Source organism: Salvelinus alpinus, chromosome 3 (genome assembly GCF_045679555.1).
Source record: "Salvelinus alpinus chromosome 3, SLU_Salpinus.1, whole genome shotgun sequence".
Lineage (NCBI taxonomy): Eukaryota > Metazoa > Chordata > Actinopteri > Salmoniformes > Salmonidae > Salvelinus > Salvelinus alpinus.
The window spans coordinates 80232545-80247068 of record NC_092088.1 but is presented as its reverse complement, the minus strand read 5'-3'; the positions used below and the strand labels follow the sequence as shown (position 1 = coordinate 80247068).

General features: G+C 41.8%; 1 protein-coding gene across 1 annotated transcript; it reads right to left on the bottom strand.

Annotated features, from left to right (window-relative positions):
- Nucleotides 1-6856: 6856 nt before the first annotated feature.
- LOC139569660 (uncharacterized) lies at nucleotides 6857-7554 on the bottom strand. The gene is given in 3 exon segments (XM_071391070.1): nucleotides 6857-7094; nucleotides 7096-7252; nucleotides 7380-7554. Coding segments are annotated over 3 exon segments (570 nt in total).
- Nucleotides 7555-14524: the final 6970 nt, after the last annotated feature.

The window sequence follows — 14524 nt, the reverse complement described above, 5'->3', positions numbered from 1 at the left end:
TCAATGACACCAGAAACCTTCTCAAAGAGCAAGACGACAGCCAGGGCAGGAGACGTAGTCAGGCAGTTAAATCCTGACGGGATGAATTGTTTCTGCCTCTCTCTATTTCCCAGCCTCTGGTTGCCACGGTAAATGTCACAGTGACCATGGAATCAGTTCACAGCCCAGCAGGGAGGGTCAATGTAATGTTATGTGTGACATGATATTCAACAATTCCCGTCCATAGCAACAACACAAGAATGCTGCTGAGCAAAGCGCTCAACAAACATCTATGAAATGGCATTAATATCACAACATGTCCATGTCTTTGTGGAGGAAACCTCTTAATGAAGACGTGTCAGGATCAAAGGACTGCTGTTGGAGATGTTGGTGGGTTGTAGACGCTATATGAAAGGCCTGCTGTTGGAGATGTTGGTGGGTTGTAGATGCTATATGAAAGGCCTGCTGTTGGAGATGTTGGTGGGTTGTAGATGCTATATGAAAGGCCTGCTGTTGAAGATGTTGGTGGGTTGTAGATGCTATATGAAAGGCCTGCTGTTGGAGATGTTGGTGGGTTGTAGATGCTATATGAAAGGCCTGCTGTTGGAGATGTTGGTGGGTTGTAGATGCTATATGAAAGGCCTGCTGTTGAAGATGTTGGTGGGTTGTAGATGCTATATGAAAGGCCTGCTGTTGGAGATGTTGGTGGGTTGTAGATGCTATATGAAAGGCCTGCTGTTGGAGATGTTGGTGGGTTGTAGATGCTATATGAAAGGCCTGCTGTTGGAGATGTTGGTGGGTTGTAGATGCTATATGAAAGGCCTGCTGTTGGAGATGTTGGTGGGTTGTAGACGCTATATGAAAGGCCTGCTGTTCGAGATGTTGGTGGGTTGTAGATGCTATATGAAAGGCCTGCTGTTGGAGATGTTGGTGGGTTGTAGACGCTATATGAAAGGCCTGCTGTTGGAGATGTTGGTGGGTTGTAGATGCTATATGAAAGGCCTGCTGTTGGAGATGTTGGTGGGTTGTAGACGCTATATGAAAGGCCTGCTGTTGGAGATGTTGGTGGGTTGTAGATGCTATATGAAAGGCCTGCTGTTGGAGATGTTGGTGGGTTGTAGACGCTATATGAAAGGCCTGCTGTTGGAGATGTTGGTGGGTTGTAGATGCTATATGAAAGGCCTGCTGTTGGAGATGTTGGTGGGTTGTAGACGCTATATGAAAGGCCTGCTGTTGGAGATGTTGGTGGGTTGTAGATGCTATATGAAAGGCCTGCTGTTGGAGATGTTGGTGGGTTGTAGACGCTATATGAAAGGCCTGCTGTTGGAGATGTTGGTGGGTTGTAGACGCTATATGAAAGGCCTGCTGTTGGAGATGTTGGTGGGTTGTAGACGCTATATGAAAGGCCTGCTGTTGGAGATGTTGGTGGGTTGTAGACGCTATATGAAAGGCCTGCTGTTGGAGATGTTGGTGGGTTGTAGACGCTATATGAAAGGCCTGCTGTTGGAGATGTTGGTGGGTTGTAGATGCTATATGAAAGGCCTGCTGTTGGAGATGTTGGTGGGTTGTAGACGCTATATGAAAGGCCTGCTGTTGGAGATGTTGGTGGGTTGTAGATGCTATATGAAAGGCCTGCTGTTGGAGATGTTGGTGGGTTGTAGACGCTATATGAAAGGCCTGCTGTTGGAGATGTTGGTGGGTTGTAGATGCTATATGAAAGGCCTGCTGTTGGAGATGTTGGTGGGTTGTAGACGCTATATGAAAGGCCTGCTGTTGGAGATGTTGGTGGGTTGTAGACGCTATATGAAAGGCCTGCTGTTGGAGATGTTGGTGGGTTGTAGACGCTATATGAAAGGCCTGCTGTTGGAGATGTTGGTGGGTTGTAGACGCTATATGAAAGGCCTGCTGTTGGAGATGTTGGTGGGTTGTAGACGCTATATGAAAGGCCTGCTGTTGGAGATGTTGGTGGGTTGTAGATGCTATATGAAAGGCCTGCTGTTGGAGATGTTGGTGGGTTGTAGATGCTATATGAAAGGCCTGCTGTTGAAGATGTTGGTGGGTTGTAGATGCTATATGAAAGGCCAGGGTAGCCTAAATTACTTGAGATATTACGGAGACGAGACTTTATATAAATATTATAAACACACAATACACTGACAATAACTTGATTGAAATAAAATGGAATAAAAAAAATTGCCTAAATAGATTTTAAACCTATAATTTTACAGAAAGTATTGATATACCATGAAATACTGTAGCATGATATACCATGATATACCATGATATATCTACAGGTGTAATCGACACCATAACACAGTAAGACCCTATTATACATTAATAAGTGATTTGCAGGTCACCAGTAATAAAAGTATAGTTACTGTGCAAATACAAGCCATTACTAATATCCACCCCCAAAAAGGTAAATATAATTTAACCATGTGGTGTTTGTGCAACTAAACTTATTATGAAGTGTCACATTAAATTGAAACGTGGGAAAAACACTACCCCTATTTGAATGGTTACTCTCTAGTAAAATAACTTACAGAGGACCACAAGGAGAAACATCAAGTGGTCACTGAACCCAGTTGAGCGAACCAAAATGGATGAGACTAGAGTGGCATGCAGAGGAGTACTGGGACTTCTGCTCTCCCTGGTGGAACAGAATGCCTGTGTTCCTGACACTAGGACAGTGTCTGCCATCAGGTACCGACTGGCCACGTAGTTCAGATAAGTCTACACTGCCACCAAGTGGTGATTCTTTGCAGCCCCTTACTCTCTTTCAGACATTGATGGAGCACAATCCTATTGAAGGTTTAGGAAGTGTATCATCATTTGTATTATTTAAGCAGGGAGTCCTATTGAGACCAAGGTCTATTTTACATGGGAGCCCTGCATGTACTGTTATTCATAAAACACAATCAGGATGTGTTCCCTGTCATAAAGCCATTAAACAATCAGGATGTGTTGTGTTTCGACCTTCGTCTCTCCCGAGCCCGTACGGGAGTTGTAGCGATGAGACAAGATAGTAATTACTAGCAATTGGATACCACGGAAAATTGGGGAGAAAAGGGGGTAAAATAAAAAAATAAAAAAGGATGTGTTCCCTGTCATAAAGCCGTACACAATCAGGATGTGTTCCCTGTCATAAAGCCATTAAACAATCAGGATGTGTTCCCTGTTATAAAGCCGTACACAATCAGGATGTGTTCCCTGTCATAAAGCCGTTAAACAATCAGAATGTGTTCCCTGTCATAAAGCCATTAAACAATCAGGATGTGTTCCCTGTCATAAAGCCGTACAAAATCAGGATGTGTTCCCTGTCATAAAGCCATTAAACAATCAGGATGTGTTCCTTGTCATAAAGCCATTAAACAATCAGGATGTGTTCCCTGTCATAAAGCCGTACACAATCAGGATGTGTTCCCTGTCATGAAGCCATACACAATCAGGATGTGTTCCCTGTTATAAAGCCGTACACAATCAGGATGTGTTCCCTGTCATAAAGCCGTACACAATCAGGATGTGTTCCCTGTTATAAAGCCATTAAACAATCAGGATGTGTTCCCTGTCATAAAGCCATTAAACAATCAGGATGTGTTCCCTGTTATAAAGCCGTACACAATCAGGATGTGTTCCCTGTCATAAAGCCATACACAATCAGGATGTGTTCCCTGTCATAAAGCCGTACACAATCAGGATGTGTTCCCTGTCATAAAGCCGTACACAATCAGGATGTGTTCCCTGTCATAAAGCCGTACACAATCAGGATGTGTTCCCTGTTATAAAGCCGTACACAATCAGGATGTGTTCCCTGTTATAAAGCCGTACACAATCAGGATGTGTTCCCTGTTATAAAGCAGTACACAATCAGGATGTGTTCCCCGTCATAAAGCCGTACACAATCAGGATGTGTTCCTTGTCATAAAGCCATTAAACAATCAGGATGTGTTCCCTGTTATAAAGCCGTACACAATCAGGATGTGTTCCCTGTCATAAAGTCGTACACAATCGGGATGTGTTCCCTGTTATAAAGTCGTACACAATCAGGATGTGTTCCCTGTCATAAAGCCGTACACAATCAGGATGTGTTCCCTGTTATAAAGCCTTACACAATCAGGATGTGTTCCCTGTCATAAAGCCGTTAAACAATCAGAATGTGTTCCCTGTCATAAAGCCATTAAACAATCAGGATGTGTTCCCTGTCATAAAGCCGTACACAATCAGGATGTGCTCCCTGTCATAAAGCCATACACAATAAGGATGTGTTCCCTGTTATAAAGCCGTACACAATCAGGATGTGTTCCCTGTCATAAAGCCGTACACAATCAGGATGTGTTCCCTGTTATAAAGCCATTAAACAATCAGGATGTGTTCCCTGTCATAAAGCCATTAAACAATCAGGATGTGTTCCCTGTTATAAAGCCGTACACAATCAGGATGTGTTCCCTGTCATAAAGCCGTACACAATCAGGATGTGTTCCCTGTCATAAAGCCGTACACAATCAGTATGTGTTCCCTGTCATAAAGCCGTTAAACAATCAGGATGTGTTCCCTGTTATAAAGCCGTACACAATCAGGATGTGTTCCCTGTCATAAAGCCGTACACAATCAGGATGTGTTCCCTGTCATAAAGCCGTACACAATCAGGATGTGTTCCATGTTATAAAGACGTACACAATCAGGATGTGTTCCCTGTCATAAAGCCGTACACAATCAGGATGTGTTCCCTGTTATAAAGCCGTACACAATCAGGATGTGTTCCCTGTTATAAAGCCGTACACAATCAGGATGTGTTCCCTGTCATAAAGCCATACACAATCAGGATGTGTTCCCTGTCATAAAGCAGTACACAATCAGGATGTGTTCCCTGTCATAAAGCTGTACACAATCAGGATGTGTTCCCTGTCATAAAGCCATACACAATCAGGATGTGTTCCCTGTCATAAAGCCGTACACAATCAGGATGTGTTCCCTGTCATAAAGCCGTACACAATCAGGATGTGTTCCCTGTTATAAAGCCATACACAATCAGGATGTGTTCCCTGTCATAAAGCCGTACACAATCAGGATGTGTTCCCTGTCATAAAGCCGTACACAATCAGGATGTGTTCCCTGTCATAAAGCCATTAAACAATCAGGATGTGTTCCCTGTCATAAAGCCGTACACAATCAGGATGTGTTCCCTGTCATAAAGCCGTACACAATCAGGATGTGTTCCCTGTCATAAAGCCATTAAACAATGAGGATGTGTTCCCTGTCATAAAGCCGTACACAATCAGGATGTGTTCCCTGTCATAAAGCCATTAAACAATCAGGATGTGTTCCCTGTCATAAAGCCATTAAACAATCAGGATGTGTTCCCTGTCATAAAGCCATTAAACAAACAGGATGTGTTCCCTGTCATAAAGCCGTACACAATCAGGATGTGTTCCCTGTCATAAAGCCATTAAACAATCAGGATGTGTTCCCTGTCATAAAGCCATACACAATCAGGATGTGTTCCCTGTCATAAAGCAGTACACAATCAGGATGTGTTCCCTGTCATAAAGCCATTAAACAATCAGGATGTGGTCCCTGTCATAAAGCCATTAAACAATCAGGATGTGTTCCCTGTCATAAAGCCGTACACAATCAGGATATGTTTCCTGTCATAAAGCCATTAAACAATCAGGATGTGTTCCCTGTCATAAAGCCATTAAACAATCAGGATGTGTTCCCTGTCATAAAGCCGTACACAATCAGGATGTGTTCCCTGTCATAAAGCCGTACACAATCAGGATGTGTTCCCTGTCATAAAGCCATTAAACAATCAGGATGTGTTCCCTGTCATAAAGCCGTACACAATCAGGATGTGTTCCCTGTCATAAAGCCATTAAACAATCAGGATGTGTTCCCTGTCATAAAGCCATTAAACAATCAGGATGTGTTCCCTGTCATAAAGCCATTAAACAAACAGGATGTGTTCCCTGTCATAAAGCCGTACACAATCAGGATGTGTTCCCTGTCATAAAGCCATTAAACAATCAGGATGTGTTCCCTGTCATAAAGCCATACACAATCAGGATGTGTTCCCTGTCATAAAGCCGTACACCATCAGGATGTGTTCCCTGTCATAAAGCCATTAAACAATCAGGATGTGTTCCCTGTCATAATGGCCTGATTTCTATTGCTTAATTTATGGGTATGTTTGAAATTAGTGAACATTGTCATCAAACCATGTTCATATTACCCTCGTATGTGCTTGCACTGTGCACTCAGCAGGGACACGTTTTTGACTGGTAGAAAAACTTAACTCGCCGAACAGAGATGCCAGAAGAAAGATGAAGTGTCAAGCAGAAAGAGACAAGAGAAGGCTGCATACATGTCTCCCTTTGGGGGAACAGGACTTTTGGCACCAGTGGAAAGCAGGGTCCATGTATGGCAGTGAGCCAATGTTGTACAACTCAGTCCTCTCATCTTCAAGTCTGTTGATGTTTAGAGGAATAACGGCAGAACATACTGTCTTTAAAGTAATGGGACTATCTGTGCAGAGCCGTGGTGTAGTGGTAACAACAGGGTTCAATCCCTGTGTCCACCCTTCCTACTGTTTCTTCCACTTGGCTGTCTCCCTGTCTGATTTCCTTACTGTGAAAATAACAAGAAGTAATGGCACCATGTGAGACATTGTGCTGCGCAAATCAAACCCACTCCTAGATGGAACTTGTGAAAATACACCATCTGCAATGATTGAATCCTGACCTTATCATATTGAAATGACCAAAAGGAGAAACATTCTGTTTGGTCAACAGTGATTATGAAGATTGCACACAGTTGCAGACATAGGTACTGGCAATGTTAGGTATATTGGCAATGTTAGCCGAGAAAAAAGGAATCTGCATTAGTATATAAAAGTTACAAATATACAGGAAGTCTCTGGTAGCTTGACTTTAGAGATCTGGGGAAGGGAGGATTCATTGCTGTCTATATTGGTTTGAATGGTATAGGCCTTCACATTGGATTCTCCCAGCAGCACTGAGCTGTGGATGATCCCTAGCCTGGCCTCTTTGTAGTAAGGTGCACCCACGTCCCTCCCCAGTATGATGTCATGTGTCTGGCCAGACAGCCACAAGGTGTATGACAGTCAGCCTCTGCAGATGCTGTACTGTGAAAGAGTCCTAGAAGGCTGGCTTGTCTCCTACAGATTTGCACTTGATCAGTGTGAGATGCCACACCTCTGCGTTGTTCAGCAGGAGGGCCACGTTGAGCGGGCACGTGTACCAGACGGTCAGGAGCACTATCAAATCAAATGTTATTGGTCACATACACATGGTTAGCAAATGTTATTGCGAGTGTAGTGAAATACTTGTAATAATTTTCTTGGCTAACAATGTAAGATATAATACATAAAAATAAAAAAATACTGCAAAGTTTCCTAAGGACTAGAAGCGAGACAGCCCTCTCTGTCGGCGCCATCTTGAGTCTGCGCCATTGGCCATTGGCGCCATCTAAACTGGAGCTGTCTGCCCGGTGCAGCACAGAGAACAGGTGGTTCTTACAGGTACACTCTCTGGGGTTGATGACACCACAGGCCACCATCTCATGGACACAAGCACAGTATAACAGGCTGTGGTCAGTCACATATGTCAGTTAAACTCTGGCCTGAGGAGGCCGGACACCACCATCCATATCAAGCAGGACAACAGAGCCTGACTAAGGTGCCTGAGGTTCGACATCTCCAACGATCTCCAGCAAGCGTGATTAGGACTCATCTGTGTATGTGTGTATGTGTGTGTGGGGTGGGGGGGGGGTGGGGGGGTGACAGACCACACAATCCATTTAGATGGAGGCACACCTCATTGAAGTCAGGCCAAGATGGTGCCTCTGATCCCTTTATGAAATGGATCCTGTTCCCCAGCCAGAGACTGAGGGAATCTTAGGACCTAACTAAGCAATTTTTGGCCAATGAAGAGAGAACGTCCAATCACAGACTGTCTTTGTTATGTTTGTAGCTCCGTCCAGACTGAGCTGCTCAATTGGCTGTTTGAGGCTGTCCTGACCAGATGGAAGGGAGTATATTGGCTCCGGAGCCTTGTTAGCACAGGGTCACATCTGTCAACAACAGAATGAACACTAAATACTAACAGTTCATCCTGGAACTCAAAGATGACTCACACAGTACATCTATCAAGTCATTTATCTATATACTTGTAGCATTCCTGTGTCTCTCCACATAGGCTTGATTTTTCAGGCCACCTGGTGACATATTGTCAGATATTAGCCTCATACCTGCTGTAATTACCTGATTGTCTGGAGGTGTTGCTTTGAGTAATGACAGAATATTAATTCTGCAAAATAACTGAAAACCACAAGAGGGCCTTGGATTGCAAGACAGACTAAGCCGAGGATTTATGGAGTTAGGTAGAGTTAGAAAGTTAGCTGTCAGGAGTATTACAATGTACATTCACTTTTAATCCATCTGTCTGCATATTCCAAGATGTTATACGAGGGTGCAGTGAGATACCCGATAGGTTGGACGATACTCTTCTCGGCAATTATCTTGAAAAAACGTATACTTAAAAACTGTAAATCGACCAATCCTCCATCGTTAAGACAATGGAAAAATCATATACTTCATTATCTAAATATGGAAAAAGCGTAGGCAACAGAGAGGAACAAAATGGTGCAATTTGAGGACATGGCGAAGAGTAGTGCAGGCATCGAGATAGGGGTGAGAGTGGTTGGGTCTTAGCAGGAGTGATGTTGTTGATATTTTTTAGTATGTTGTCTTTTGTCTTTTGTATGTGTATGTTTTGTATTGTTCACTGAACAAAAATATAAACGCAACATGTAAAGTGTTGGTCCCATGTTTCACGAGTTGAAATAAAATATCCCAGATATTTTCCATGTGCACAAAAAGCTTATTTCTCTCAAATTCTGTGCACAAATTTGTTTACATCCCTGTTAGTGAGTATTTCTCCCCTGTCAAGATAATCCATCCACCTGACATGGGACAACAGGCCACTCAAAAATTAGCAGTTTTGTCACACAACCCAATGCCACAGATGTCTCAAATTTTGAGGGAGCATGCAATTGCCATACTGACTGCAGGAATGCCCACCAGTGCTGTTGCCAGATAATTTAATGTTCCTTTCTCTACCATAAGCCACCTCCGACGTCGTTTTAGAAAATGTAGCGGTACGTCCAACCGGCCTCACAACCGCAGACCTGAACCTGAATTAATTTCAATTGACTGATTTCCTCATATGAACTGTAACTCAGTAAAATCAATAAAATTGTTGCATGTTGCGTTTATATTTTTGTTCAGTATAAAATCAAAAAAATTAAATAACAATAACTACAGTTTACAGTTTACAGTACATGTATATTTTGTATTCATAAAGTTATTTTTGAATGATAATTAAGTTGAGTGTTTAAGGTTTCCAAAAGGATAAATTGTTTTTATTTGGAGCATTTCATGCTTTGGCCAATTACCCTCAGCTAATCAAAAGGAAGATTCAATACCTCCAATGGAGTAATGGAGTCAGAAAGGGCAAGTTTCCTGTACATGGGATGAAAAGGACACCAGTCAGGTCTGTAGGATTTAGCATGACAACCAGTTCTAGGGCCTTCGCCATTTCGTTACAGCAAAAAGCAAGAATTTCATCAACATTTCAATTACAATTGAAAAGTATATTTAATTATCAATAATAATAAAATCAAATAAATTAAAATATGTTTTTTTGTCACATACACCGGATAGGTGCAGTGAAATGTGTTGTTTACAGGGTTAGTAGTCTGGCACCCCTGGAGCAAATTAGGGTTTAAGTGCCTTGCTCATCAGGAGGATGTTAATAATCTGATAAAATTATACTTTTGTCTGAAATGTCAGAATGTATTAGGCCTAGAACAAGTCAGTGCTGCTGGTAGGGCTACAAAAGAGATACAGGAAAATGCACCCTCTTTTCCCAGACATGGAAACCTAATTGAAATTGAGTAATAGCCTATTAACAGGGAAAACAGCTGTTTGGGGTGTAGTGCATTTTTTTGTGAAAAATTACTTTTATTTATACATTACATTCATAAGCCTGCATATTTAAGCGGTAAGGGCCGAGCGTATGTGGCATTTGGCCAATATAACACGGATAAGGACTGTTCTTAAGCACAACGCAACGTGGAGTGCCTGGATACAGCCCTTAGCCGTGGTCTATTGGCCATATACCACAAACCCCCTTTGGTGCCTTATTACTATTATAAACTGGTTACCAAGGTAATTAGAGCAGTCTGTCCGGCGTACTGTGTGGACCTGTACTGTGTGGACCTGCCTAGCTGCGCACTGGCCAAGATAAATAAAGCTCACCTAGCTAGTGTGGTGGGTGTAGACCGGGCTAAGTTGCCCCTTGGCGCTGATCTTGGGTCAATTTTGCATTTTCCCACTAATAGTTAAGGTTAAGATTGGGGGAGGGCCCGAGAGAAGCTGATCCTAGATCTGTACCTTGGGTAAACTTCACCACGGCACAATATCATACTGTAGCTCAACAACATGTAAACAATGTGTGACTTAAGCCATTCTCTGCTTCAGATGCACAATGTCAAGGGGGGCATTGCAAATGCCCATAAGGCTAATGTCGTCATACTGTAGGCCAGTGGTTCCCAACTCCGATCCTCGTGTACCTCTAACAGTAGACAGTTTTATTGTAGCCCCGGACAAGCACACCTGACTCAACTTGATAACTAATCATCATGACCTCAATGAGTTGAATCAGGCATGTTTGTCTGGGGCTGGAGTTGGGAACCACTGCTAAGTGTAGGCCTATGGCTGCATTGGCGTTACATGCCATTATCATCCGCGAAATGGGTTCACATGGCTATAATCCTAAAATAAATAATTGGAGAGCTTATGACTGATCAAAAAGGTCATGTTAATTTGAGAATACAACACAGACAAATTAGTGACAGATTCCCTTCCTCTCTTTATTGAGACAGATTCCCTTCCCCTCTTTATTGAGACAGATTCCCTTCCCCTCTTTATTGAAACAGTTCAATTCCCCTCTTTATTGTAGGATTGTGAGCTGTGATTAATCAACATTGACACTAGTTCATCTTGAGTAAGAGTTTCAAGTTAACAATTAAAACAAATTTAAACACTTCACTTCAAAGAATCAACACTTCAAAGTGTACAAGTAAGCTAACTCATATGAAAAGGTTAGAAATCTTAGTAACAAGTAGGCCATTATTATTAAAGCATAATTTCAGGTGAACAAAAAAAGGTTTATCTAAGGTTTGATAAATTGAATGCTGGGCTGGAACAGAAGCCTGCACTCCCAGCAGGGCTGGCCTGCTCCAGTTGTAATAGGTTAATACATTGTGACTTTTAAAATGTATTTTTGTTCACAACATGTGCTAACACATGTACACATATAATCCATGGTATACAAGGATGTACCCTTATTCTGTTGGGACATTCATTGGGACCTCTTCATCTGCAGACAGGGTTTTATAGCTCTCTGTATCTAAGGACAGAAAACATTACAAAGACACAGGCTTCATTATACTCAAATTAAACAGCACTGAATATGATGTTGCTATGGCTCTATGTCCTCAGTTTTCCGCTCTAGGGACTGGAACTGGAGAATATTTTAATAATGTCCTCCCACAAAGTTACCTGTCCTATCCAGAGTAGCCTACTCTCCCTTCTCTGACAGCTGGAACTTCTGGCTAATCCTTTCACCCTCTTCCATGGCTGTTAGCTAGCTAGCTACCTAGCTACAAATGCATTTTGAGTTACAACAATAAATACATCAAGATAGGTAGCCAAATAGCTAATATGAAGTTATCTAGCTGGTGATATTGAATAGGTTTTCCCACTGCCTCCATTTTCTGGGTCCTTAGAAAAACAAAAGAATGCTCAATCTTAGTGAAGTTTCCGGTGATAGCAAAATGCAGCCAGCCACGTGGATGATTGGGGGACTTCAACTAGACTGACTGGTCTTCCAACATGGCGCCTGCTGCAGTTGCTAGGTGATTTGTGACGCAACTGTAAGCCCTATATAGTATCTCTGACCAGGGCAGTTTTGTTAAGAGCCCTGACGCTTGCACAAAACATTAATCTAACTGCACTGTCCAATTTACAGTAGCTATTACAGTGAAAGAATACCATGCTATTGTTTGAGAGTGCACAATTTTGAACATGAAAAGTTATTAGTAAACAAATTAGGCACATTTGGGCAGTCTTAATACAACATTTTGAACAGAAATGCAATGGTTCATTGGATCAGTCTAAAACGTTTAAAATACCCTCCTGACATCTAGTGGCCAAAATCTAAATTGCACCTGGGCTGGAATAATACATTATAGATTTTCTCTTGCATTTCAAAGATGATGGTACAAAACAATACAAAAGAATGCTTGTTTTTTTCTTTGTATTATCTTTTACCAGATCTATTGTGTTATATTCTCCTACATTCCATTCACATTTCCACAACCTTCAAAGTGTTTCCTTTCAAATGGGACCAAGAATATGCATAACCTTGCTTCAGGCCCTGAGCTACAGGCAGTTAGATTTGGGTATGTCATTTTAGGAAAAAATTGAAAAAAAGGGGCGGATCCTTAATAGGTTTTAAGTGACTCTGTCAATCTCTACAAGCCAAATACTTTGAATGGTTGTTAATCACAAGCCTCTGACATTCTTGTAACTTCCCTTAGTGTGTCAGTGAATTATTTTTCCAATGGAATCAAGCTGCAGGGAACCTTGATTTCCAGCTTTCTAACGTTATGATGGAGGTAACTCAAGACAAAGAGCGGTCAACACGTTTCTGTTTGAGTTTTATTAGCCTACCCTCTAGTGGACTCTTTAGGATAAAACAATCAGTAAAATATCTGTATTTCTTAGGTACTGTATACAGTGTATTGCAACATCAGTTGGATAGATTGAATTGCTGTTCTGTTATGCTGCTATACTGTATTAGTAGTATTGGGGAAGCTACTCTGAAAATATAGTTTACCAAGCTACTAATTACTTCACACTGGAAGAAGGTAAGCTACACTAAAGATATATTTTTTTAAAGTTATAGGCTACTTAGAAAAAGTAGTTCACTACTTTGTGAAAAATTATCATATGAAATTATCACAGCTCACTTTGGGGGTCACATTTTAACAAAATGTGTACTTTAGCTTATTAAACACACAAGGGAGATTTAGGTCTGATGCCTGAAAAAGGAAATGATTTTCCTACTTCACCCATATTTTATTTTTGCCAAAAGAGTAGTGTAGTTAGCTGCACGGCAAACAACGTCATTTACTACTGAAAACACTACCTAGATTTGAATTGAGTTAAACTACCACCAAGCTACTGCAAAATGTACTTAACCTCTCCCATTGATATGTTTCACCAAATAGGCTATCCAGAATAGTGTATAGCTAGTGAATATGAAATGTTTGTTGCCACAATACCAGGCAGTTATTGGTGTTCGGTTCTAATTTCTGGTACAATAATCCAGACGGACTCCGAGAAACTAAAACTAGATTTATTCACCACTGGGTGTCGCAGCTGCATAGCACCTCTACAGGTCACACAAGCACATATATTTCTATCTTCTGACTAGGTGCAGTCCCTTTGTATTTCTAGAATAAACAATCAAACTCTCTTGCTGGGCAACAACCGAGTATGTTCCTCCTGTTGGTGTTGTCGTAGCGCAGCTTGAGTCCAGAACCTACATACTCCTCCTTTCACAGGACTTCTTATCAGTCAGAAGAGGCTTTGAGTTATTGGAAGTACACATTACACTTCTCATACACAAAGAGCTTAAACCTAACACTACTTTCAATCTAAGAATATATCAACTGTATATTCATACTAAGAGTATATAATGATATAAAACAGTTAAGATTTTAGACAGTTATAGAACAGTAACTATGATCTATCAGCTCTAGACACATGGCTCCTATTCAACATATATGGAATTATTCTGGCCCTCAGACAGGCTCCCTTCGTACAGTACTTTCCCTCTGCACAAATACTATGCACATAGATAATTCCATCTAACCCATAACACAATTACTACTGCTAGGCTAATTATACAAGTATAAACAGATTAAAATGGGCTCAGGTCTTCCTGCAAACATTGTCAAGGCAATAGTACATTAAAAACCTATTTCACTCACAGACTGAATGTTTTCTCATTATCTGGTAGGCTTCCATGCTGTCACACTGTGCAGGTGGATCCCCTATGCACCCCGAGAGAGACATTCTGAGTGAGGCACAAACTGGTGGCTCCCACCTGCTGCAGATCCCGGTGGAATCTGTGCCAGATGAGAGCCTCAGTCATCACTACAACCTCAGAAAGAAGTCCTCCACCTCCCCATTGGACTGAAGGACCAGGAGAGGAGCGGTGGGGAGGTAATGTCACCCAACAAGGGTTCAGGCTCTTCACTGGAGGTAACAAGGGGGTGGGAACCGGATGGACTTTGAGCTGTCAGACTGACTGACCCCATAGACCTGTGATAGAGGAAATTAGTCCTGGGGACACAAGATCTGAGTCTCTCTCAATAACCTAGTCTCAAAGCAAAT